We start from the raw sequence: 24317 nt of genomic DNA on the forward strand, positions 1-24317 counted from the left end.
TTAAATATATATGAATTTATGTTTATATAAAGATTTAAATATAAACAAATTTAAATATATATGTTTAAAAAATATTTTTAAAACAAATGATCACAACAGCCATTCATTCCTTTTGTAGCACTTTTGATTTTAAGGAAAATACAACATAAAAAAAAAAACAACCCACACCTGCATTCAGCTGGTTATAACATTGAGGATTTTTTTCATGGCTCCGAGTATTTTTATTTTTCTCACCTGTCATTCACCATCCCTCCTACTAGCCTATTGGCCATCATGGTTGAAGGAGCTTCTCCCACAAAAGACCATGATCACTATTTGACTCCCTGCCTCCCACCCGATTGCACAGCTGAGGTTGTCATGCACACTTTTTAGAAGAGAATGACGGTAACTTTTGAAAATTGTTGCCTGTTTCTACTCTTCATGATGTTATAAAAGTTTCCTAATGTCATTAGATCTTTCTTTAAAACATAATTTTTAAAGGCTGAATACCATTCAGTGTCAGGTAGAGATGGTTTATAAATCCCCTGTTGGACTTACAGTTTTATGGATTTTTTTGTTAATTGCTATTATAAATTATATTTAATGAACATATATGAATATATGTGTGTGTATATATATATATGTGTACCCACACACATTTTGTGTACATATCTAATTATTTCTGCAGGACATACTCAAAAAAGTGAAAGTTTTGATCAGAGTATATATACATTATATACATACATACATATATATATATATATATATATATATATATATATATATATATATGCCAAATTTCTTTCCAGAAAACTTGCACCCCTCCAGCAAAAGATAAAAATGCCTGCGCCTCTAAACAGTTACCAACATGATGTATGATTATTTTTGTAAGTAAAAAAAGAACCTTGCTAACCTGAGAGGGAAAAAAATATTTGGTTGTTAGAAAATTCCATATAGAAATACGTAAAATTCGTAATGAAGCCTGATATTTCCCCCACCCCAAGACAACTGAACAGGTTTGTGTAAATGCTCCTAGAATTTTGTCTATGTCGGTATGAACATATAGATGAACAAAAATGATACTATAGTCACCTCCTATTCTACAACTTACTGGGTTTTTTGGGTTGTTTTTTTTACCAGTTCACACTCAGTTGTGGAAATTATTTATTTTCAGTTCCTCCTACCTCGGTTTTTAAAATAGCTGAATAATAGTTTATTACATCATCCTATATATCATCCCATACAAGACTCTACAAGTCTTATCATGGCACTTTTTACTTAGCTAGGGTGAACCAAGATTTACAACAGTATCATTCTGGGATAAATGAAGTTAAGAATTGAATGGTTAGGAGTAATAGGAATGGAGACCATGGTCTTACACTTGTTTTCCAGTATGAGTGGTGAACTGTGCTTCTCCATTCAAACCTGCTCCTTCCCTAACTTCCAACAGTCATTTGCAAGATGGACCGAGCTTCATACCATACCTGAATGAGGCCTTTTGCTGTATTTGAGCCTCTGTGCCTCTTGCACTCATGAGTAAGTTGCCCATCCACTCAGTATTTTTGCAAATTGAGTCTTCCTGTTTAGTGACCTGGTTCTCATCCTCCGTGAATTAAATACACAAATGCCTATAAATAATCACTTTTCAATTTTTTCTTACCGAAGTATTTCTGGTTTTTTTGTTTGTTTTTAAGAGAGAGAGAGTGTGTGTGAGTGGGAGGGGAGGGACAGAGAGAGGGAGAGAAAGAATCTTAAGCAGGCTCCATGCTCAGTGTGGAGCCCACTCAGGGCTCGATCTCACAACTCTGAGATCAAGAGTCGGATGCTTAACCAGCTGAGCCACCCAGGTGCCCCACTGTTTCTGTTTCTTATCCAACATTTATGCCATTTGAGCAAAGACGTGCCCCCAAAACGTTCAATGCATTCGTGATGCATATCCTTATGTATATCTTTATAAGCTTATTTCTGTATATCACCAAATACTGGGAAAATGGAAGAATTCTCCTCTGGAGCTAGTGTTAAGTTTGCAGTACAATTCTTGGGTCAATTTTAATGTATTAATTCAACAAGTATCCCTTGAGCTGCTCTTACCGTTCAGTCGCTATGCCAGGTGCAGGGAATAAAGGGAAGGGTAGGTAGGGGTGGAGACATGATGTCTGCCATCGGGGAGATTATGTCCTAATAGGAGAGCCAGACAATGGACCATTAACAAAGCTGGATCAAAGTTTACAATGGAAAGTTAGCCTTTGTTCTAGGCATTATGATATTTACTGAGGATACGGTGAACGAGCCAGCCTTTAGCAGAAATGAACAAATGAGGAGGATAAGGAATCTGAAATTTGGGATAGATTATCATTGTTAACCATTAAAACCCTATGTTGCTTGGAGATGAGAAACCTTTGTATAAGATTGTACATAATTATTGACTATCCAGGTTGACCAGTTGGACAAAACAGCCCCCTACATCACACACTTGCATTCCCCTTCTCAAGTGGGGCTCCTAAAAAATGGCTGTTACGGGATTTACCTCACTTCCCACGTGTTGAAGGCATCAGACCCTGACACCGATGACGATCTGATCATCTTTAAGATTTTACGAGGCCCCCAACATGGACATCTGGAGAACACAACAGGTACTGCCTTCCTTAATCCTTGTAATTGCTCATCTTAAAATACCCCGTAGCTGGCAAGGCTAGAGAGTAATTTAATTAAGTGTAGGCCCATTTGGTAAACCCTCCCCAGGGCTTACTGATAGATTCAGTTTATAAATCAATATTGGTGCTAAAGAGGGTTTGAGGCTGAGCTTTCCTAAATTCATCTTGAGTGGGAGAATCAAATACCAATACACAGCTGTTTATTGTTTATAATTCTTTTTAACATCCAGATTATAATATATTCAGAGGAACACACAGTGTCAGGACCAATTTCATACTTGTGACTAATTTTCTTTTTATCAGGAATTCTAAATGATGTCAGTTCATTAACCAAAAAAAATTGGGAGGGCTATAATGGTTTCTCTGGATTGTATATTATTTCTGCTTTATGAAGACAATGATCAAAATATGTCGCTAAAAAGGATGGCACAGAATTAGAGATTTTATTACTGTATCTTCCTACTCTCCCTCTATTTTTATATTTTCTTTAAGGCACAATATTTCTGAGCCAAAGTAAATTTTAAGGCTAATTTAAGCTTATTGCATATGAGTTTTAAGATGCTTGCAATAATGTTAATTTCTTTAAAAATATATACTTTGGCTGTTTTTAAAGCTGTGCTTAAAATAAAATAGCCATATAATTTATCAGCTTTTACTTAATATTTCGTATCACTCCCCTTGAAATTCATTTCTTTCTTTCTTGTAGGTGAATTTATCCATGAGAAATTTATCCAAAAGGACTTAAACAGTAAGACCATTCTTTACATCATAAACCCATCTTTGGAAGTGAATTCAGATATCATGGAATTTCAAATCATGGACCCCACAGGGAACTCTGCGACTCCTCAAATGTAAATGATTTTGCTTCTTTAGTGGTCTTATACATAATGTCCAGAATATATCTGATTATGAATGTGAAATATTCTTTTCAAACAAAATCCAAAGATAAATTGGTAGGCCATTTTAGAAGCTCATCGAATTTATTTTGCAGAAAGAGTTTTCTTTCTAATGTATGATAATGGGAAAGCCAGTAGCCTTACAGGGCATGGGAATATTAAAAAGTTAAGGTATAGAGTGCTGGATCATTCATATTACTCATGTAAATGCATACACTTTCGCACACAGAGCGGTTTCTGTCTTGATAATTCACTCACATCCAGGACTGCGCTTGCAGGCTCATGGACGAATCGTGCAGCAAGAGGTCACTCTAGGACTGCGTTAGTAACCAGTCTTTGAAAATACCTACAGCAGGAAGAATGGGGTAGTCAGGAAGGGTCCGCAAAACATCTCTCACCTCCAAAGGTGAGACTGCGTCTATAAATTAATAAACAGATCACAGGTAAGATGAAGACAGTGTAAAAGGGAAAATAGACTTGGAAAAATACTAAGGGACACTTCGAAATTGTATGAAATGTACAAGGGTAACATCCTCACAATGAACAAGAGGAACCATCCTAATATTTCTGACTGGGCCCCTGTTCTAAATTTCTCTTGAATGTAGAGCTTTAATAACTTACCAGTTATCAGATAATCACAGAAATATTAAAATCAGAGTCCGATTCTCCTAATGCTGTGTTTTTCTTTTGAAATTTGACACCTTTCCCAGTGCTCTCATAGAAAAGTTGCTCATTTATCCAATTTCAGTGTTTGCTGTAACCTCGTAAAACCACACATCGTAAGCGAGTACAGCCCCTTTCTGGACCTTTTATGACAGAATATGGACAAAGGAACAAAACAAATTCACCTCTGTTCTCGCCATTCTTAACTTTTTCTGGCTCTGAATTGTAGTTCCAACAATTGCCAGCAGAGGTCTCTATAGTCATTGTTAGAAAAATGTATCCTCCGCAAAATTCATTCCCGGAGTCCCGCCTCCATTTGCCCTGATAAAGGGTAGTACCTGGCTCAGATTCATAATCTTCACAGATTTTTATTGAGTGGCTAGCATATGCCAGGTTCCACAGTCCTAGATGTTGGGGAAACAGGCATGAATAAGGAAGACCTGGGCTTTGCCGTTAAGCTATAATCATGAGTTTATAAAACTAAAATGGAGGACCACCACCCATTCAACTGATCTTGTCCAGGAGAAATGATTCCTTGGCATTACAGTCTTTATAGAAAATATATTACCTAATTGCAATTTCAGACGAGTGTCTTCTAGTTCTCAAGAAAATGAAGAAAAGTCCTGCTCCAAAATCATTAATAAATTGATTACATTTGCTTTTTAATAATTCAACTAAAGAACAGAACTATGGACCAGACTTGTTGGTGACCTAATGCTCACTGCTGTGCCTCCACATGTGAACGTAGCATGGCTGAGAGGATTTTTTTTCTCCCGCAGTGGTGCTAGATTGATACCGCTTCAACTGCACACCCTTTTCATTCCTCATTGTTACAAAGGGCATTGCTTTTGAAGATGATTTATGTTGTTAAGTAATTCTCAAATTCATAGGAGAATCACAGAAGAATTTATAACCTTAATTGAGGCTATTTTAAATAGACTCCTGCTTCTGTGATATCAATTTTCATGTACCTTGCTAAAGAGATTTTTAAATCAGCTTGAAATGATTGGAACCAACGGAACAAGATGATGTAAAATATGCCTGTCAGGGCTTAACCCAGAAGTCATTCTGATTTGATTCTGACATATATTGTTTTCTTTAGAGTGGTAGGGGGAGATAGAAATTACTCAGCACTTCCCTTCATAATTTGTGAGTGGCATAATTGTCCCTAACCTCATTTATAAAATAGATGTTTTTTGGAGCAAGAAGCCGGTTATTCCAGTAAGAAACAATGTTGTGAATAGTCGTCTTTCCAAAACAGCCCGCAAGAGCCTAGTTACATGCACAATATATATTACAGGTATTTGCAGTACAATTGTTTTCTACTGTTTCTTTTTTTTTAAAGATATTGTTTATTTACTTGAGCGAGCGAGAGAGCGAGTGAGAGCACAAGCAGGGGAGGGGCAGAGGGAGAGGGAGAAGCAGACTCCCCGCTGAGCAGGGAGCCCGATGCACGGCTCGATCCCAGGACCCCGAATCATAACCTGAGCTGAAGGAAGACGATTAAGCAAGTGAGCCATCCAGGCGCCCTCTACTCTGCTTCATTGCTCTTCTTTAATCATCACAACCACCAATCAGTTAGGTACCATCATAATCCAGAGTTTATACATGAGAAAACTGAAACACGGAGATAGGAGGTGACTCGTGTAGGCTCATGCAACTAATTAGTGAAGGAAGGTTTTCCTTATTGCACTAAAGAACTTCTTGCCCTCTCTTAACAAGTCAGCTAAACTGGCCTCCTGGGAAAGGAGCGGCAGACTTATCTCCCTTCTTTCTCTCCAGTCACTGACCACCCAGGCAGCAAAAAAGGAGGAATCCATACTCTTTTTTAAAAAAGTAAGTTACAGCTATTAATATGAACGTGTGCTCCATGTCCAACACACTGGGAATTATGGTATAGATAACAAACAAAAAGCCACTGGACTTAGAGTCAAAGAACAGGGCTTGAGCTTTGGGTCTGCCTTTGACCTACGTGATTGTGCAAGCCTTAGTTATCGCTTCTGTCAGATGAGGGCGATATCACAATTTGTTTAGAGAAACAAATGAGACAAAACATGTGAGAGCATCTTGTACATTTAAAGTCCTTGACAAATGTAACTTGCGGTGGTGGTTGCTGTTGTTCATTCATATGAGTACAAGACTGACTAGTTTGAAGAAGTATCCTGGAGACATCTGGTGGCCCATCTCTAATTAGAAATCGATTCTGAGATGATTCACGAAGTAAACAGTCAATATGCTTCTTCATCAATAAGCTAAGTCTTGTGTAATTTTATGTTCTTGTATGGCTTGGACAGGATTAATAGATTAATACTCTGTTTATTTGGCGGGGTGAAAACCTTCTGTAATAAAGCTAAAGGGAACATTGGGTACAATCTGGAGTAGAAAGGAGGCTCTTTTAAAAACCAAGAGGGACCCATGTTCAGAATCTTGATTGCTAGTAAATTTTTGCTATTGCAACATTTCTATAGAATATCAAATCTGAAGGGTCAATAGATATTCCATTAGAAAAGGTGTTAGGAAATCTTGATTTAATCAAGTTCTTGCTAGCTAGCTAACTTGCATGCTGTTTAACTACATCACATCCCAGAATCATGGAGATGCTCCTGTGGGAATTTCTGCAACAGGGATATAGTATGTAGCATATCTCAACTTGATTTGACTATATGGGGCACTACCCTGCCCCAGACTAGCTCATGGAACAAATTTTTCATGGAATACGTTTGGGAGACATTTTATCATAAATAGAAATTATTTTATAACACTGAGATTCATGGAAATTTGCATAAAGATTTAGATTTGGCCAATGCCTAAATTTTAGGCACTGTACTAGGTGCTTTCACATATGTTGTCTAATTTAATCTGCAAAATACAATGCTCTGAGGCTGATAAGGAGATCAGGCTCAAAGCATTTAAGTAATTGGCCAGAAGTCACGAAAGGAGTAAATGGCAGAGCTGAAAGTGAACCCTGACCTCAAGACCTCAGAGTGAGCGCTCATCTTTATTGGCTCGTGCCTTGGCGTGACTCACTCACACGCCAGATCGGTTCTCTAGCCCCGCTCCCATCTCAAGATGGTCCACAGAGCTCCCAAACTCAGCTAAACAGGACTCACACTGTTCAAAAATGCCTTTGCAGACCACAGAATGCAGCCAGCTTCTGACCAAGGCAGTTTCTTCACGCATCTCCTGCATTGATCTCTTTCGGTTCTCACTGGGACAAAAAGTGAACTTCAAAAGAAAAATTGACCCATGCTGAAATTCCTCATCTCTCTGGGTCACTTCTCCAGCTGCTGCACGATTCCAAGGACTGATTCTTCTCCTCCCTCTGGCTACCCTTATTCATTCCTGGCTTTGGAAGAGAAGGGACAAATAGAGATCAAACAGCAAAGGAATTTCTAACAGGCACGCCCCGCGAGGCTTTAGCAACTTTTATGAAACACCTTGCGGGGGAAGAGGTTGAAACTCTTGGCGAGGTAAAGTTTTCACGTTACCTGAAAGCCGGAAGTTGGAGTGTTTTTCTCCGGATAGATTGAAGAAAGCGCAGAAGAAGGAAAGGGAAATGGCACTTATTAAGCACTCACTGTGTACAGGTGCTCTATACATATAAACAAATTTTAATTTACATCATTTGACATGAGTATAATTCTCATTTTAAAGCTAATGAAAACTGAGACCTCGGGAGACTGGGTAACTGACCAGAATCAGACACTATAAAGTGGTTGCAAGGTGTGTCTGACGGTAAAGCACTTGTTTTGGGTACTTAGTGTGCTGCCTCCTGGCTAAACACTGTTTTCTCATTACCACAAGAGAAAGACAAAATGGAAAACACAGGTGTTCATAGCATGAGATTATGGAGATTAATAACATCCTCTCTGAATTGATAAGTTGTAGAATACTCGGAAAAATATTTTTTAGCCTTTCAGTTTTCTTAAGTCATATGCTACTTGATTATACATGAAGATCTAGTTGGAAGAATAATTTAATCACAATTTTAGCTTTTATAAAACCTTTCACTGAGAAACTCAAAATACTTAATGAGTATTCATTAAGGCTCATTTAAGCCCTTTGAAGTACAGACTCATCATTATTTACACTTTGGGAAGTGAGGAAACTGAGGCATAGAACAGCTAAGTGCCTTTTTCACACACTCTTGTTAACCTAGATTAATGTCCCAAATCCCAAGCTGGGGTTTTAATCCCAAGTCTTTCCTTCAGTTAATTGTTTCTTCATATAAATGACTCAAGTAGCCACAAAATGAAATATCAGAAAAAAATATATATATATATATATAAATATTTACAGCAACACTCTTGATAGTTTGGGCCAGGTAATTCTTTGTCACGGGCTGGGGGTGAGCTGGGGCAGGCAGGGTGTCCTGTGCATTGCATGCTGTTTACAGCATCCCTCGTCTCTACCCGTGAAATGCCACTATCACCCTCCTCTCAGCTGTGACAATCAAAGCTGTCCCTAGACATTGCCAAATGTTGAGAATCATGCACATACCTTAGAAGATACCAGAGGCGTGTGTTAAGCAATCATGCTTTATGGTCCAGTGCTCTTTGGTCAACACCATCCTTTCTCGATACTCTGATAAAGGACAATCATAGCTAAAGAACCAAAGAAAGGACTAGAAAGAACATGTGAGGATCATCTATCCTAGCATTTTTTTCAAATTTTGTGAAACATGATGTTAATAGGGCCAGGGAGACGGAAGGTTTCGGTGATCAACTTAGCTTGGGAAACAGTGAGTAAACAAGGTCCCTTCATTCGTTGAACAGATATCTATTGAGCACTTATTGTTTTCCAGCCACTCTCCAGGGGACTTGGGAATACATCAGTGAACCAAAGGCCCCTGTTTACTCGGGAGCATACTTCATATCTAAATAAATTAAATAGCATGTTCTACATGATACTACTTTGGAACATGAAAAAGTTGGTCAGGATTAAGGGGGATCACAGATGCTGGGCTTAAGGGATGGATTACAATTTTATTTTTTACTTTTTATTTTTTTAAAGATCTTTATTTTTTTTAAAGAGAGAGATCACAGGCGGGGAGGAGGCGGGGAAGGAGAAGCAGGCTTCCTGCTCGATGTGAGGCTCGATGTGGGGCTTGATGTGGGGCTCGATCCCAGGACCCTGGGATCACAACCTGAGCCGAAGGCAGACGCTTAATGATTGAGCCACCCAGGCGCCTGTGGATTGCAATTTTAAGTTGGTTATTTAAATGGCTCTTCTTATATTCATACCAAAAGTTAGAGGAACGTCAACAAAAATGTTATCTGAGAATCAACTGACTGAAATCTACAATAAAAGTGCAGCATATCTAATATTACTACTTATAAATTATGTCCTATACATCCTTAAATCAGTATTAAACACACACACACACACACACACACACACACATCTTCCCTCTGGAGAGTCCATTGTTAAAATATTTATAATCATATCACTGCTTATATGAATATATAAAATATAACAAGGCAATATGTAAATTTAAAATATATGCTGAAGTTAAACAAAAGAAGAGGCATTAAACGGAGACAGGAAGCAAAACAAAGCAAGACAGTTTCCTTGTGCTGCACTTTGAGATCATTTTGTGCATGGCAGAGGGACCAGAAGCCTCATGACTTCTAATCCGATTTAATCTCCACTGATCAATCCTATGGCTTCCATTCACAGTAGCGATTGTTGGGAATTCAAATTCAGTTTCCCCATTAAATCAAATTTCCTGTTGTGATAAGTGCCTCGCAATCACTGAGGGAAATGTTTCTCAACTGAGGATGACTTACCCCTCAGGGACATTTGAAAATTTCTGGAAGCAGTTTTGATTGGAGGGGCTGATGTGACTGCATCTAGTGGGCAGAGGCCAGGGACGATGCTAACCATCTTCCAATGCACAGGCCAGCTCAGCCACAAAGAACTATCTGGTCCCAAAGTCAATAGTGTCCAGGTTAGAAACCATGACCTGGGGCTTTAAGGAGTTCTCACTTCTTGCTAAATGACTTGAAATGATCGCCATATGTGTTTCACATAAAGTGTGTCCGTAAACTTCATTTCTGACCTTAGATTGAGATTTGCCCAATGGCAATAGAACAAGGGAGGGATGGTTAAAATGTGAAGATTCAACCCAAGCCTTGTCTACATGACCTCTACACATCCAGAGCTTTCCAAATCTCTCTCATGGGCTCCTGCATCTTGGTTGTCTACATGATGCCCAGCATACAGTTGTGTGACCTCTTGCAGGTGGAATTTCTCTTTTCCTTCAGGTGTTTGCGTAGAATTTAAGCAACAAGCCTCAGCAATAGAAAGATCTCAAATTCAGTACTGCAAAAACCAAACACATTCAAAACATGCGTTACACCTACCCTATGGGTGTGCATGTGCTTTGTGATTTAAATGTTTTTCTAGAAAGTATGGCTTAGTTTCGTGGTTTTCCAATAGATCTTACTATTTGTAGTGAGCAGTTTTAAGAAAAGAAACTACAGCATTGTGTAATGACAACCTTACCCTGTAAGCAGTATGCAGCATTCTAATCGTGCATCAGGGAAATGCACGCACTTTCCCAAACACCAAAGCCCTTTATGCTTTGAAGCTGAACAGCACTCTGCGTGGTCCCTTTATGGATCTAGATCAGCAATCAAATTGCATTTAGCTTTAGGCCTTGAGGTCACCTGGAACTGCAGAGTGACTTTGATGAATTTTTGTTTGTCATAGTTCCCATTAGCAGCGGATGGATGGATGGATTCTCAGAAGATTGGACATTGAAACTCACTTAAACCTTACTGAGACTTAGGTGAAATCCACCCATCTTTATTTCACTCATTCCCACTGCTCTTCTGCCTTCCTGTTTCATCTTTCTGTCCTTTGCTCCAATCCATCTTGTTGATTTTTTTTCCCCCTTATCACTTAGTGGGGTCCTTTAGGAATTCTTTGCCACATGTTATTTTTATTGGCTTTTATAATAGCCTTGGTTGCTTGTTATCTTGTGATTCTTTAAGCATAGCCATTTATTTCTTTTTTTCTTGACTGCTCCATGCCAGATTTGAATTGTCACATCGAAGACCCATGAGGATCCCAATATTTCTAATACTAGGATTCTGTTTTCATGTCAAAATTTTATGAAGCCCAGCATGCCAGTAACAATTTCATATGTATTGATTGAATAAACATGTATGTTTATATAGATTCATGAACCTCTGCCATAATTGCATGCTCCCACACTACCTTGCTGCCCTAGCCCATGGTCCTTGGAGTAACAGACAGTGATATTGAGTTTATCTTGCTGGTGAACTTAGAGTATGTGACTGTGATGTGATTGGTGCAAAGACACGAAGTGGATTTTAGGGGATAAACTTACTCTAATATGAATGGTCCCCAGCAAAGCCTGGAGAACCCCACGAAACCCATACTCTACATGGCAGCACCCAGAATTTCTAGTTGTGTGAGAAAAAAATTGTAAAAAAATAGGCATTAAGAAATCAAGAAGAGGCTCAGTTGTTAAGGGTCCACCTTGGGCTCAGGTCGTGATCCCAGGGTCCTGGGATCGAGCCCCGCATCGGGCTCCCTGCTCCGCGGGAAGCCTGCTTCCCCTCTCCCACTCCCCCTGCTTGTGTTCCCTCTCTCGCTGTGTCTCTCTCTGTCAAATAAATAAAATCTTAAAAAAAAAAGAAATCTAGAAGAAAGAGCCTACATCCAATTGAAAGATTGGGGATATAGTAAGGCAACCACTGAGGGGTTTGCAAACGTAGAATGGAAGGAAAATGAGAGAAACAAAATGACGGAATTGTGTTAAATGATCATTGTGAAGATTGCTTGTGTCCTGTACACTTGTGTCTCTGATTTTCTCCAGTTTTCTGAAAAAGAAAAGGAAAGTTTCTATATTATGAGTAAAGTAGACAGTTTCCATCCAATGTTGGGCTCACTAAATCTACTGTGTGAAAAAGACCACCCCCTATTTATCAGGTTTTTTTCAGTTGTATTGCTGCATCCAAACTACATGTCAGCCCTTTTATGTGAACAGAAGAAGGAACAGATAATGGTTATAAAACCCATGCATATTGTAATTCCGAGGCACATCCTGAAAGATAACTAGTTATTAAATTGAACCCAAGTTCAGAGAAGGTCTACATCTGGAACAGTTCTTGATATACGAGTGAAGCCCAAAAAGTAAGAGAGAAGATTTCCTATCAATGTCCTTTCCATAAATAAGTGTCTCCTTGAACTTCACTGCTCCTGGTCCCTTTGCCCCTTCAGATGACTCATGTTTGAGTCCCTCTGACAGCCTTTTAACCTTAGTTTCTGCATTTGTAAAACAGAACTCTAATACTCACTCTTTCTAACTCATGGCATTGTTGTAAGCATCAGATGAGATTGTTAGTAAAAGTTCTTTTTGAGCTAAAATGTATCAAATAAGCATAAGGAATTTTTAGCACTGGTGTAGGTTGGTGAACCACGTCTGTCACCAGGATATGAACCAGTGATTCAATCTCCTACCAAGCAGAGGATCCCTAAAGGCACTTACTGTGCATTTTTAAAAAGTGATTTTCCTTTTTCTTTTCCTTTCATGCACAGTTTGGAACTGAAGTGGTCTCATATTGAATGGTCACAGACTGAATATGAGGTCTGCGAGAATGTGGGCATGTTGCCCTTGGAAATTACCAGAAGAGGATATTCCATGGACTCAGCCTTCGTGAGTGTAAAGGTAACAGCTCTAAAATATAAACTGTCAGGCTAAAACTTGGGTTGCTGGTTGGCGCCTTTGATTATTTTCTTAGAAAGGAAACCAAAGGAACCAAGGAAATTTCAAAATGCAGGATTACCACATTATTTTAGAGATTCTACACCTAACATTTTCTTATCCTCCCACCCTTTATCTGGCTTCATTCACTCCTAGATATGGTATTTCAAACCCATTTTTAGTTTTTAAATCTAGTCATTAAGTCTTGAAGTTTGACTTTTTAGGGAGATATATCAAACTAGTAAATCGAGCCAAACTCTGCTTTGGAAAAGAAAGGTTGTATGCAAGACCTTCTATGAGGTCCCAGAACAAATGTCAGCCCCCAGATGGCTTTCTCTTAGTATGCCACCAGGGTCACTTCCTGTGGTCTTAGTGGATGAGGAAAATCAAGGACAAACTTATCTTAAGAGTCACCCAAGTTAAAATTAGGAGCGCACATATCAATCCAGGCCTCTGAAATATAAAGAATATTCAGTAATCACTTTTAGATCAGTCAGCTTGTTATTCCTTTCCTTTGGCGTAGACCATGGAGCACAACTTATGGCTTCTAGAATTGAAGGGTCTTTTTAGGAGTCACTATCGCAGTAACACTTCAAGAGAATGACAGCTTGAAAAGTTTTCACCAACCAACAATGGTGAATGAGCCTTGGAGACTCCGCTCCTCAATCTCATGAAAGAGGCAGTGATATTAGCTTCTGGAAAAAATGGCCATCTCAGTTCATTCTCCATTACAATAATACATTCAAATCATCCTCAAAACCTTGTGCACCTAAATTCTGCCATATCTGCATTTTGTATTTATCTTTCCAGTGGGCATAGACCCTTTTTCCCAGATCTGTGGGTGCTTTATTGCTAGTGAAACATCAGACAATCTCCCAGCAGATTGTTCATGCAAAAAGAAATCTGCCTGAACCGTTTTTAAATAATGCTTTGGTCGTCTCTAGAAAGCACCATATGCTCGAGTCTAGAGTTTGGGGCCACATACCATTCACTTGGCCAGGTAGAAAGAACATATGTGGCGTGATATGGAACCTTTTGTCTACTTCGGCTGAATGCGCACTGCGAACCTGCCCACTGAGTGTGCAGGCCTTCATCAAATATGGCCCTGAGGCTTCAGGGACAGCTCCACCCAGAGCACAGGTGCCACTCTATACCAGAGCATATTGGTTACTTGACCAGAAGCAGAGGAAGAGGAAGCCCTTTTCCCTGTGTGATTTGCCCTGGTTTGAATCGTGCACCTTCAAGGAGCTGATTGCTCCCACCAGCCTGCCGCAGACCGTTCCTTTTCCCACATAGGATTCTGTCAGCTCAGTGGTGGTAAAATACCAAGTAATTGCGTGTGCTAGAGTCATGCAGGGAAATGTAACTTCCGGCATATGGTGGCTACAGGTGTACAATGGGCCGCCTTTTCACAATGCGAGCTTGTTCAGGAGGAGCCTTGGCTTTGTGGGCAAAGTGCAAATGGAAGCTTAGGAGGAAGTACCCTCTTCAGCACAATGTTTCCACTGCAGACCCATTCGCAGGTCTTAGGGCCCTTGATGACAGCTTTGAAGTTTTCCATGGTGTGCTTCATTTCTTTGTATGAAAGTGAAGAAATAGAGGAACCCACATTCTTGACCATCTTAAATGCCTAAAAAAGGCAAAGTAACAGCTGCCTCTCGTGCTTACACTGGGTTCTCATCTGATGACTTCTTTTTCACACTAGCCAAGGACACTATTCTTTTTTTTTTTTTAAGATTTTATTTATTCATTTGACAGAGAGAGACACAGCGAGAGAGGGAACACACACAGGGGGAGTGGGAGAGGGAGAAGCAGGTTTCTCGCTGAGCAGGGAACCCGACACGGGGCTCAATCCCAGGACTCTGGGACCATGACCTGAGCTGAAGGCAGATGCCCAGTGACAGAGCCCAGGCGCCCCCAAGGACACTATTCTTTTTTTTTTTTTTAAAGATTTTATTTATTTTTTAACAGAGAGAGAGAGACAGCGAGAGAGGGAACACAAGCAGGGGGAGTGGGAGAGGGAGAAACATGCTTCCCGCTGAGCAGGGAGCCCAATGGGGGCTCGATCCTAGGACCCTGGGATCATGACCTGAGCTGAAGGCAGGCGCTTAATGACTGAGCCACCCAGGTGCCCCAAGGGCACTATTCTTAACACGGATTTCGGCTCCCTCTGGGGGAGATAAGGCCATGACTTGAGAGCCCTAAATCACCTCTGGTTTTCAGCCCCGGGAGTGGGGAACAGAGTAGTAAATAGTCTCTGCGGACTAGTGTAATTTTTGTTGTTGTTGCTAATGACTTACTTGATGAAGCCTCAAAAGCCCTCCGTGGTGTGTGTGGATTGATTTTGTGTGGCCGTTCACCAGGTCGGCCAGCCCCGTGGAGCTCTTATTCATTTCTGTGAAGAGGGTTGGTTTCGTCCTGACAGGAAAATGGACCAGACTTGTTTCAGGTCAACTTGTCTAAGGCCTTCCGTGCCCTGAAACTCATAGGACACCCTAAAGCTACTTGTGAGGAGGAACTGCTGCTGCTTCTCCCCCCAACCTTTCCTCTGAGGCATGATTTCAAAGCCAGTTTCGGGTAGAAGGAAGGGGATGAAATAAATGGATCCTCATAACGAAGAGAAAAATGGTGTTTAAGATTTATGCTGCTTTCTCCAATGACCGAATCATTTATAAAGAAGGAAAAAGAAAAAGAGAAAAAAAAAGCTTTGCTTTTACTTCCATTGGTAGTAGTCTAAGAAAAAATTTAAGTTTAAGGAAGATCCATGTAGCCTAGATCTAAAATGGTTTATTATAATTTGAAAAAAAAAAACACCTTTATGTTAAAAACAGATTTAAGAGCATGAGTTTGGGATGCCTGGCTGGCTCAGTCAGTAGAGCATGCAACTCCCGATCTTGGGGTTATGAGTTCAAGCCCCATGTTGGGTTGTTGGGTGGAGAGCCTCCCCCCAAAAAAAGAGCATTAATCTATTGTGATACTAGACTAGATGTTTCTCTATTAAAATAATATATTTTTTAATTTTTTTAATTTTTAATTTTTTTAAAGATTTTATTTATTTATTTGAGAGAGAGAGAATGAGAAAGAGAGAGTACAAGAAGGGGGAGGGTCAGAGGGAGAAGCAGACTCCCTGCTGAGCTGATGCGGGACTCGATCCTGGGACTCCAGGATCATGACCTGAGCTGAAGGCAGCCGCTCAACCAACTGAGCCACCCAGGCGGCCTAAAATAATATTTATTTTTATTAAAAAAGGACATTTTTTCCTCTTAAGGTCAACCAAGTGTCAGCTACAGTTGGAAAAGACTTCACTCTGACTCCATCTACACTGATTCAGTTTGACCCAGGTACGTTTTGTGTCTACAGTTTGTTTCCTGTTTTTGTAAGAATGTGTGCAGGTCATGGGGACCTATTTCAGCCACTCCAAGAGAGATCAGTTTGGACTTGAGGTTTTGTCCCCCATATTTCACTTTATCACAAGTGAATATTTATTTAAAATGAGAAGAAAACTCATAACAAATAAATATAAAAATATCAAAGCAAACATCCAAAAAATCCAGAAAAGGGTGTCATCTAAAAAATTATTTGGGGGCACCTGGGTGGCTCAGTCGATTAAGTGTCCGACTTTTGTTTTGGGCTCAGGTCATGGTCTCAGGGTCATGAGATTGAGCCCCACATTGGGCTCCGCACTGGGCTTGGAGCCTGCTTAAGATTCTCCCTCTCCCTCTCCCCCTACCCCCTTCTAAAAACAAAAAAACCCAAAAGACCAAAAAAAAAAAAAATCAAATAAAAAATTACTTGGAGTCCTAACATAAAGCTGAGCTAATTTAATTGCCTCATACTTTGATGGAAATTTTCAGAAAGTCATATTCGCATGAGGCCATTTCTAAATGATTTCTCTTGGAATAGGTTGAAATGAGGAGATTCCAGGGAAGATTAATTAGATAGCACATATTTTGCTTTAAATCTGTGGAAAAAATTCTGCCAGGTGCAAAAGGGAATATAAAAGCATGGTGCCTACTCTCAAAGGTGTTCTATCATGTGGGAAATAGAGACATGAAAACAACTCACTAAGAGTACATTGGGACCCAAAAGATGGGCCACTGTTCTGGTTAAGGGGAATCCTGGAAAACTTCCCAGAGGAGATGGTATTCTGAGCAAGTAGAAGAAGAAGGAGGAGGGGCCTTCAGGGTGAAGGACCAACACACTTTTGGGGAAATGTGTCTAAAGCACTGAGGCTGGATCCACACCTTCCTTCCCTGGCTTCTGTTGAAGGGGCAGGTAGCTCTCCTTCACTGCATGCATGGTTCTCTCCTTCCCTCTAGTCTGGGACGGACATGGATCACCTGTCCAGGGGCAAATGGAAAAGGCCTTGTGAAGCAGCCAGGGCTTGGGGCTTTGTGCTCTCCTGCAGAGGAGGTGTTCTACACTCTGAGAACATTCCACCAAATCACAACTCTTGCCATTTTCTGCCACTGATACGTGATGGTTCAAGCAAAGGCAAAACAAAGTAGCCTAAGTATCATCACCACCCCAAAACTGACATCCTTAAAAGTAAACATAGAAAAGAAATGCCTTTCTGCCATTTATCACAAGTAGCATGATGTTTTGTGACTAGTTTAGTTTGCTAAGGCTGCCCTCACAAAATATCACAAACGGGTAGCTTAAAAACAGAAATTTATTTTCCCACCATTCTGGAGGCTACAAGTTCAAGATCAAGGGGTCAGCAGGGTTGATTCCTTCCAGGGGCTGTGAGAGAGCATCTGTTCCATGCCTGTCTCCCATGCTCTGGTGATTGGCTGGAATCTTTGGCATTCCTTGGCTTCTGCTATATCTATACCAGTCTCTGCCCTTGTCCCCACATGACTTTCTTGTGTATGCATCTGTGTCCAAATTTCCCCTTTTTATAAGGACATCGATCATAATGGATTAGAGGCCCACTCTAGTATGACTTTATCTTAACCAGTTACATCTGTAAATAAGGTCATGTTCTGAAGTACTAGGAATTAGGATTTCAACATAAAGATTTTGAGTACCCAGTTCAACCTATAACAATGACTCTTAAATTTGACATGAAACTACCCAACTATTATGATTGGCCTCCTTCCCGTGATGTTTACGTTTCCTGACTCATGTAAGTTTGTTCCTCAAGTGACCTACTTTGTAGAAGAGCTGTTCCCATAATGTATTTGATGTTTACCCACAGGTTGCTGCAAGGCAACACAAGAGTGTTCTGGTCAACCTGAAGATGAAAGATTTTGGTGCATTTACACTGTGTATGTCCCTTTTGTACTTCACGTTAAGGCAGTTCAAAACTTTCTACTTTGGAGAACCAAGAGTCTTTGTCATATGTTGTCTTTATTATTTGAGGCCTGTTTGTCACAGGATCTGGAGTGATTTGGGCTTTCAGTAGATTTCGAGCAGCCTTCCAGGTGCTCCGTTTGGATTGATAGCAACTAGAAAGTATCACACTTAGAGGAGGCTCTGAAATCCACCTCTAGGAGTTTCCACTGGATAAGATAAAAGGCTGATTTGTCTACAAGAGTTTACATGCTATTTTGAGTAGATTCTGATGACTTCTGGAGGCTCTAACTGGTCATGATTTTAGGGATTATTTAGACATTTTAAGAAAAAAATCTTACAAGTTAAAAAGGAACAATACTTGCCTGCTCATTGTTTTGGAATTGACTAGCCAGAAATGGTTTCATTAGCTGAAGTCTTACTTTAGAGTATTTTAAAGTTCCCTATGTTCACAGGTCCTGTAAATGTTTATTTACTCCCATATTGTTAAACCTTGCCTCTTCTGGGTCTGGTGTCCCCACCCCCACCCCCACTGCTTTTGCCCAAAGCAATCTGTTTTTTTCTTCAAAAATGTAGCCTCCATGATGGGCGAAGAAACAGAGTGAGAAATCAAAGACAGTAGGATATGAGGAGGTTTGAGAACTTTGGGGAGGGTGCTGGAGAGAAACGGGTAACTTTTCAGCCTAGCGAGCTTCACCTTCCTGCCATTGTACTGAACCCCAAACTAATCCTGCCTACTTTGCATTCAGCTATTGTGACTGATTGAGTCAAAGTGTAAATATTCTTAAGAAAATGATTGTTTCCCTTTTAAATATGTGTTCTTAAAAGGTTTGCTGCTTTCTTAATTGAGGCTAAATCATTCCTACTAGTCAAAATGTTTTCCAAAGGAACAGATCTCTAAAATGGCATTTACTAAAAAACATTGAGGCAGTGTCTTTCAGTAGTGGAATCTGCTTTGCAGGAAAATATCCAGTAATTGACCTACTCTGTAAAGTGGGGTATGTCTGCATAAAGTGACACCTTTTCTTCAGCACCTTTTGTTTTATGGGAACAGGAGGCCAGTTCAAGCCTTCTGAAATTGCTTATAATCTCGGTGATTTAACAACTACTTTGCACCTTGAAAATGGGAGAGGAAGGAAAAAGAAAAACCCAGAAAGTTCTTACTTCCAATCTCATTAACCTAGAAAAGTTGGTTCTATATGCACACCTGGTAGGCATAGAAACAAAATTGAAATGCAAGCAAACCAATCAGAAAGTACTTAAATGAAATTTGGAAGAGATTTGCTCTAACCCTCTGGTTCTACTCCATAAGGTCTTAGAAAAACTTTAATTTTGGGGGGCGTTGGGAGGGAGAAGGGGTACTATAATTTTTTAAAAAAATGATTCTTAACAGTAAGAGGGCAATTGGTTGGGACTTGGATTTTTTTTTATTGGAGTTTTATTTGAATAATGCTTAACTTTTTGTACTTTGAGAGTCAAAACAGTTCTTTGAACATTAAACTTCTTAATATTCATGCACTTTCTGTACCATCTGGTCCCTTATCCCTTCCTGCCAGGTTTATTACAACAGCTGCCCATGTGGCCTCCCCACTTCTAGCCTCTTTGCCCATCTTCCTGGGCCCCTAAATCTTCCTGCATAACACGGAGATTGATTTTTTCTAAGACCTCCATTTTCAAGAGTCTTCCCTGTTGCCTATGGTTTAAAGTCTGAATCCAGCACCTGGTGTCCAGGGTTCTCTGCAGCCTGGCCACAAACTGCCTTTGCTTTTTTTACCATCTCCTGTTTGGTGGTGAGAGCTCTGTTCCAGCCAGCTCATTCGCTCAGCCCTCCCTGTTCAAGGCCTTTGCTCCTCTACCTTCCTGCCTTTGCTTATGCTGCTTTCCCACTGCCTCCCTCCCAAACCTCCCTACTCTGGCGCCCACATACATACAGTATTTACCATCTAGTCTGTATCCCTTGGCAGCTAATCCTATATAGCCTTGCACAGTGGCTTCTCCTGGTATTTACATCTTGTCTCTGCAAAGAGCTTTTAAATTCCTTTATGTCAGGGCATGCTAACGTTATACCTCTGGTGTTCTCCATAGCATCTAAAGCAAAGGTAAGTACGTAATAGATACAAAATGTGTATTTTGATGGGTCGATCCATCCCTCCATCCACGAGGTGGGAGTTATATGGCATTTTACGTTAGGTGTTGCAACTTCTGTTTTAGCAAAGACTAGGAAAATAATTGATTTAGGGATTCAGTTGATACGGAAAGCTTAACAAACCAGTTGTCAGCCTGTTTTTTATTTTTTTAAATAAAATTATTTCAACTACACTTAATTTTGTTTCCCTCTAAGTGCATCCAGGAGTAGGATCAATGAACAGTTTCATCTTTCCAGTGGATTCTGCGGGGGATCAAGGAAACGTTGATTAGATCATGAAATCTGTATGTGACACATCTTCAAAGAGGAGGCTGTCATATAGATGGGGCAATCGCGAGGCATAAATCTGCAGCAGTGTGCGGGGAGAAAGGAATCCAGATTTTCAGAAGAGAGGGCTCAGGAAAAAATGCTTGACTGCTTCGATAGATGGGTTTATGGGAATAAAACCCCTCTAAGAGCCAGTGAGTGAATGCCAGCGAGTAAAAGTTTTCAAAACAGTCCTAGAAAGCTAAACCATACATTTATTATCTTTTTCCCCCCTTAAACTTGAGCCTTCTTTCTCCGCTAAATGGGGTACTTCTTTTTTTTTTTTTTTCTTCCACCACGTTCTCTTCTAAATAAACTAAGTGGGATATCCTGTAATGTGCGTCATGGGAAGGGGTCAGGATCAGACAATCTCACAAGTTTCTTCCAGCTTTAATATTTTGTGTTTCTGGGCTTGCTTTGTGTCCCATCTCCGTGGTGATATAGCTGGGGCTATGTTTGGACCATTGAAACGGTCGGGTATTAAGTTCACAAAGTTGCTGTGAACCAAGCTTGATTGTAACTCCCTGAGCAGAGGCAGACAGAAAGAGAGAGAGAGAAAAAAAAAGGGCTCAGTCTGTTTCTAAAACCCCCAGCCCATAAATTCTCTCGAGGAAGGTATCAAATACTGAGTATTACATCATTAGAAAAAAAAACATTTGTGGGCTAGAAGGATCTCAGGAAGCTGAGCAGTGGATGGAGGCAGCTGTCTTTAGAAATCAATCATTTCAAGGGTTCCATGAATAGCATGGAGTACCATCCAATAATCACTTTTAACTGTCTCTGCCAGCCTTTTAAGAGTTTTGAAACTATTAAGATTTTAAGATTGCGGTACTTGTTTATTCTTAAGGGGAGAAGGGGCAGGTCGGGGAGGGGGCAAGTAAGCCTTGGATCTCATCTTCTAACCATTTTTTGTTGTTGCTGTTCATCCCTTGCATAATGCAGCTTACTTTTTTGTTACAGTGTTTGCATTGAAACGGAAGCATCATTGTCCAGGAACAAATGTGGTCTTTTAATATTATTTGGGAGAACAGCAGGACTTGAGCAGAGTTGCTAGTAGTACAGTAGCTCGCTCAGGCTACTGCAGCCTAGCTGTAGACATGTTAATTAATATATTTCTCTGACACCTAGATGATTGAAATAGCAATTAAAGAGTAATTAAAATGTTTACTTCTTGTAGGAATGTCAACTAAGATGTGGAATATAGCAATTACCTATGACGGTTTAGAGGAAGACAATGAGGCCTTTGAAGTAATTCTGAACTCCCCTGTGAATGCGGTTCTTGGCACAAAGACAAAAGCTGCAGTGAAAATTTTGGACTCAAAAGGAGGTATTCTTTTGATCCTCATCTTGAAATCAGGAGCGGTCCTGGCGCTGTAGCTGCTTGCTTTCAACAGCCAATGTGCTTGATAACGCCTTCAAATCAAAATACTTAATTTCTTGTCAAGAAAGCAACCTCAGTCGTGTCGTAGGCCCTTTATTCTGGTTTCTGCTTCATGTGGTTTTCCTCCTGCTAAGAACTAGTGTTTGAGAAAAGCAACAAGTCAGTGGCATGGTTGTTTTTTTTGTTGTTGTTGTTGTTTTTTCCCCCTACCCATTTGTTGTTCTCACCAAGGGGGAAGCAATGTTGGTGAGAATCTATCGACAATTATTTTCCCCCAGAGTTTGTAGGGCTATAATTATCTTCCTCTGTTAAAGAGAGCTCTTAATGCCTCAAATCTGAGCCCCCACTGTAGTGTGACCAGGAAAATTCTAAGAGAGGAAGGAATTGGAGAAAAACAGATGTGAAAGATACAGCTGGCTAGGAGATTCAGGAGAAGCTGGAGAATATTAATGAATAACCTTGAGTTGCAGAGCCAAGTAGGTCCTGGATAGTGTATGCAAAAAGAACAACCTGTGAACTAAATAAAATAAAAACTGAGCACAGTCCTTGGTGCTCTGATTTTTTTTTTTCTGCCAAATATTTTCTACGTAAGTGTCAATTTAGGATTTGACAAGTGTCCAGGTACCATGCATGGACTTAGACCTCTGCTTTTACACCTGTCATGCCCCATGCTATGTTCTCCTTACCTGAAATCCACTCTCACCTCCTCTCTTTCCTATGATAAAAATAAACACTCTCCCCTTGCCTTTATGATACTCATTTTTTCCACAACATCTTTCCCCATCACCTTTACGGCCAAATTCATTTCTTTCTCGGTAGAATTTTCTGGTCACAGTGAGTACATAAAATACATGAAATACACACTTTACACGTGAAATACAAAATAGCCGCATGAGCGTCGTGGGTTTAGATTTTTGTCACACTAATTGGAAGTGCTTCTAGTGGAAGTAGCTCCGTTAAGGTTTACTGGCTGTTTGTTCTGTAACAGTTGAATGCTAATTTTTTATAACTGTTACTTGATTTCGCTTCTTCAAACAATTCCAGCGTCTACCTCTAGGAGACTGGAGAAAGGATGAGCACTTTGCAGGGTTTACGGAACGATCCTTGATCAGTGAATAAACCTGAGGAATGCTATAACATGAAGAGAAGTGAGGCAGTTTCCCCAGTACGTGGTCTGATTATAAAATTATGACAATGTCTTTCGTTTGTGGTTTGTGAAATCAATTTCGTGACTTTATAACCACCCCATAGCGGTGCAGAAGGGCACAGCTTTCCTGCATGGAAACAGATGAAGAGTAAAGGAGTTCTGGCAAATGGCAAAGAGGCAGCATCTGGGGGGGAAACCATCCATCTAAGTTTAATGACATGCTGCTGCAGGGGCTGTGTCGAGGTGATCTACCCGTTGGTGTACCATGAACTGACCTGCCATCTTTCATGCCCCCAGGGCAGTGCCATCCTTCACATTCCTTCAACCCCAACCAGCACAACGCACAGGAGAAGGGCATTTGGTACCCACTGTCCCCAGGGTCTTCCTCACCCACCACTTCTGGTTCCTTTCATCTGGAAAGAAGACCCCTTCCATCTAACAAGCAGCCGGCAGTCACTAGGGGAGACAACCAACAGGGCTTTGAGTCTCCAGATGTTTCTCGTATGAAGCTTAGGACCCGGGGGAATGGCAAAATGGTAAGGATGGGGAACTTCTGGGATCTGATGTGCAGAGGACATTGTAGAAGAATAAAAAAAATATTAATAATTGTTCGGAAACACTGAAGAAGGTGATTCGCATAGTGAATGGGAGCCATGGTTCCTTGCACAAGCACGCAGTCCCCCCCCCCGTTGTTTAAAAGATTTTATTTTTAAGTAATCTCTACACCCAACGTGGGGCTTGAACTTAGGACCCTGAGATCAAGAGTCCCATGCTCCAGCGACTAAGCCAGCCAGGCACCCCCATGCAGTGCCTTTTGTATACAGATATCATAACATTGCCTTAATTTGTAGTAATTTAGTTGATGGATGTACTGAATCATCCATGTGATTTCTGCTGTGGTTCCCTTTGTGATCAAAACAGATAGGGGTTAACCAGTGACACTAGAACAGAATGAGATTAAGTGATCTACTTGGGTGTGGAAACTGTGGCTTTGACCTTATTAGCACAGGATTCTAATTAGGCACACACTGTGTGTGCGTGTGTGTGCGTGTGTACTTGGACCTCTATGTGCCACAGATATACCAAGAAAATAAGGATGTCTTTTCTCTATAA

At 40.4% G+C, this 24317-nt stretch overlaps 1 protein-coding gene across 4 annotated transcripts in view; it reads left to right on the forward strand.

Annotated features, from left to right (window-relative positions):
• FREM1 (FRAS1 related extracellular matrix 1) overlaps positions 1–24317 on the forward strand; it is a 175862-nt gene that overhangs the window by 135730 nt on the left and 15815 nt on the right. For all 4 annotated transcript variants that reach the window (XR_003523839.1, XM_027616577.2, XM_027616575.2 and 1 more), the window contains 6 exons: positions 2414–2612; positions 3340–3484; positions 12764–12893; positions 16198–16270; positions 21854–22003; positions 23502–23740. Coding sequence is in view for 3 of the 4 variants with exons in the window: in XM_027616577.2 (XP_027472378.2) it covers positions 2414–2612; positions 3340–3484; positions 12764–12893; positions 16198–16270; positions 21854–22003; positions 23502–23740 (936 nt within the window). In the remaining variant the exon portion in view is untranslated. The remainder of the gene's footprint in view (positions 1–2413; positions 2613–3339; positions 3485–12763; positions 12894–16197; positions 16271–21853; positions 22004–23501; positions 23741–24317) is intronic.

Source organism: Zalophus californianus, chromosome 13 (assembly GCF_009762305.2).
Source record: "Zalophus californianus isolate mZalCal1 chromosome 13, mZalCal1.pri.v2, whole genome shotgun sequence".
Lineage (NCBI taxonomy): Eukaryota > Metazoa > Chordata > Mammalia > Carnivora > Otariidae > Zalophus > Zalophus californianus.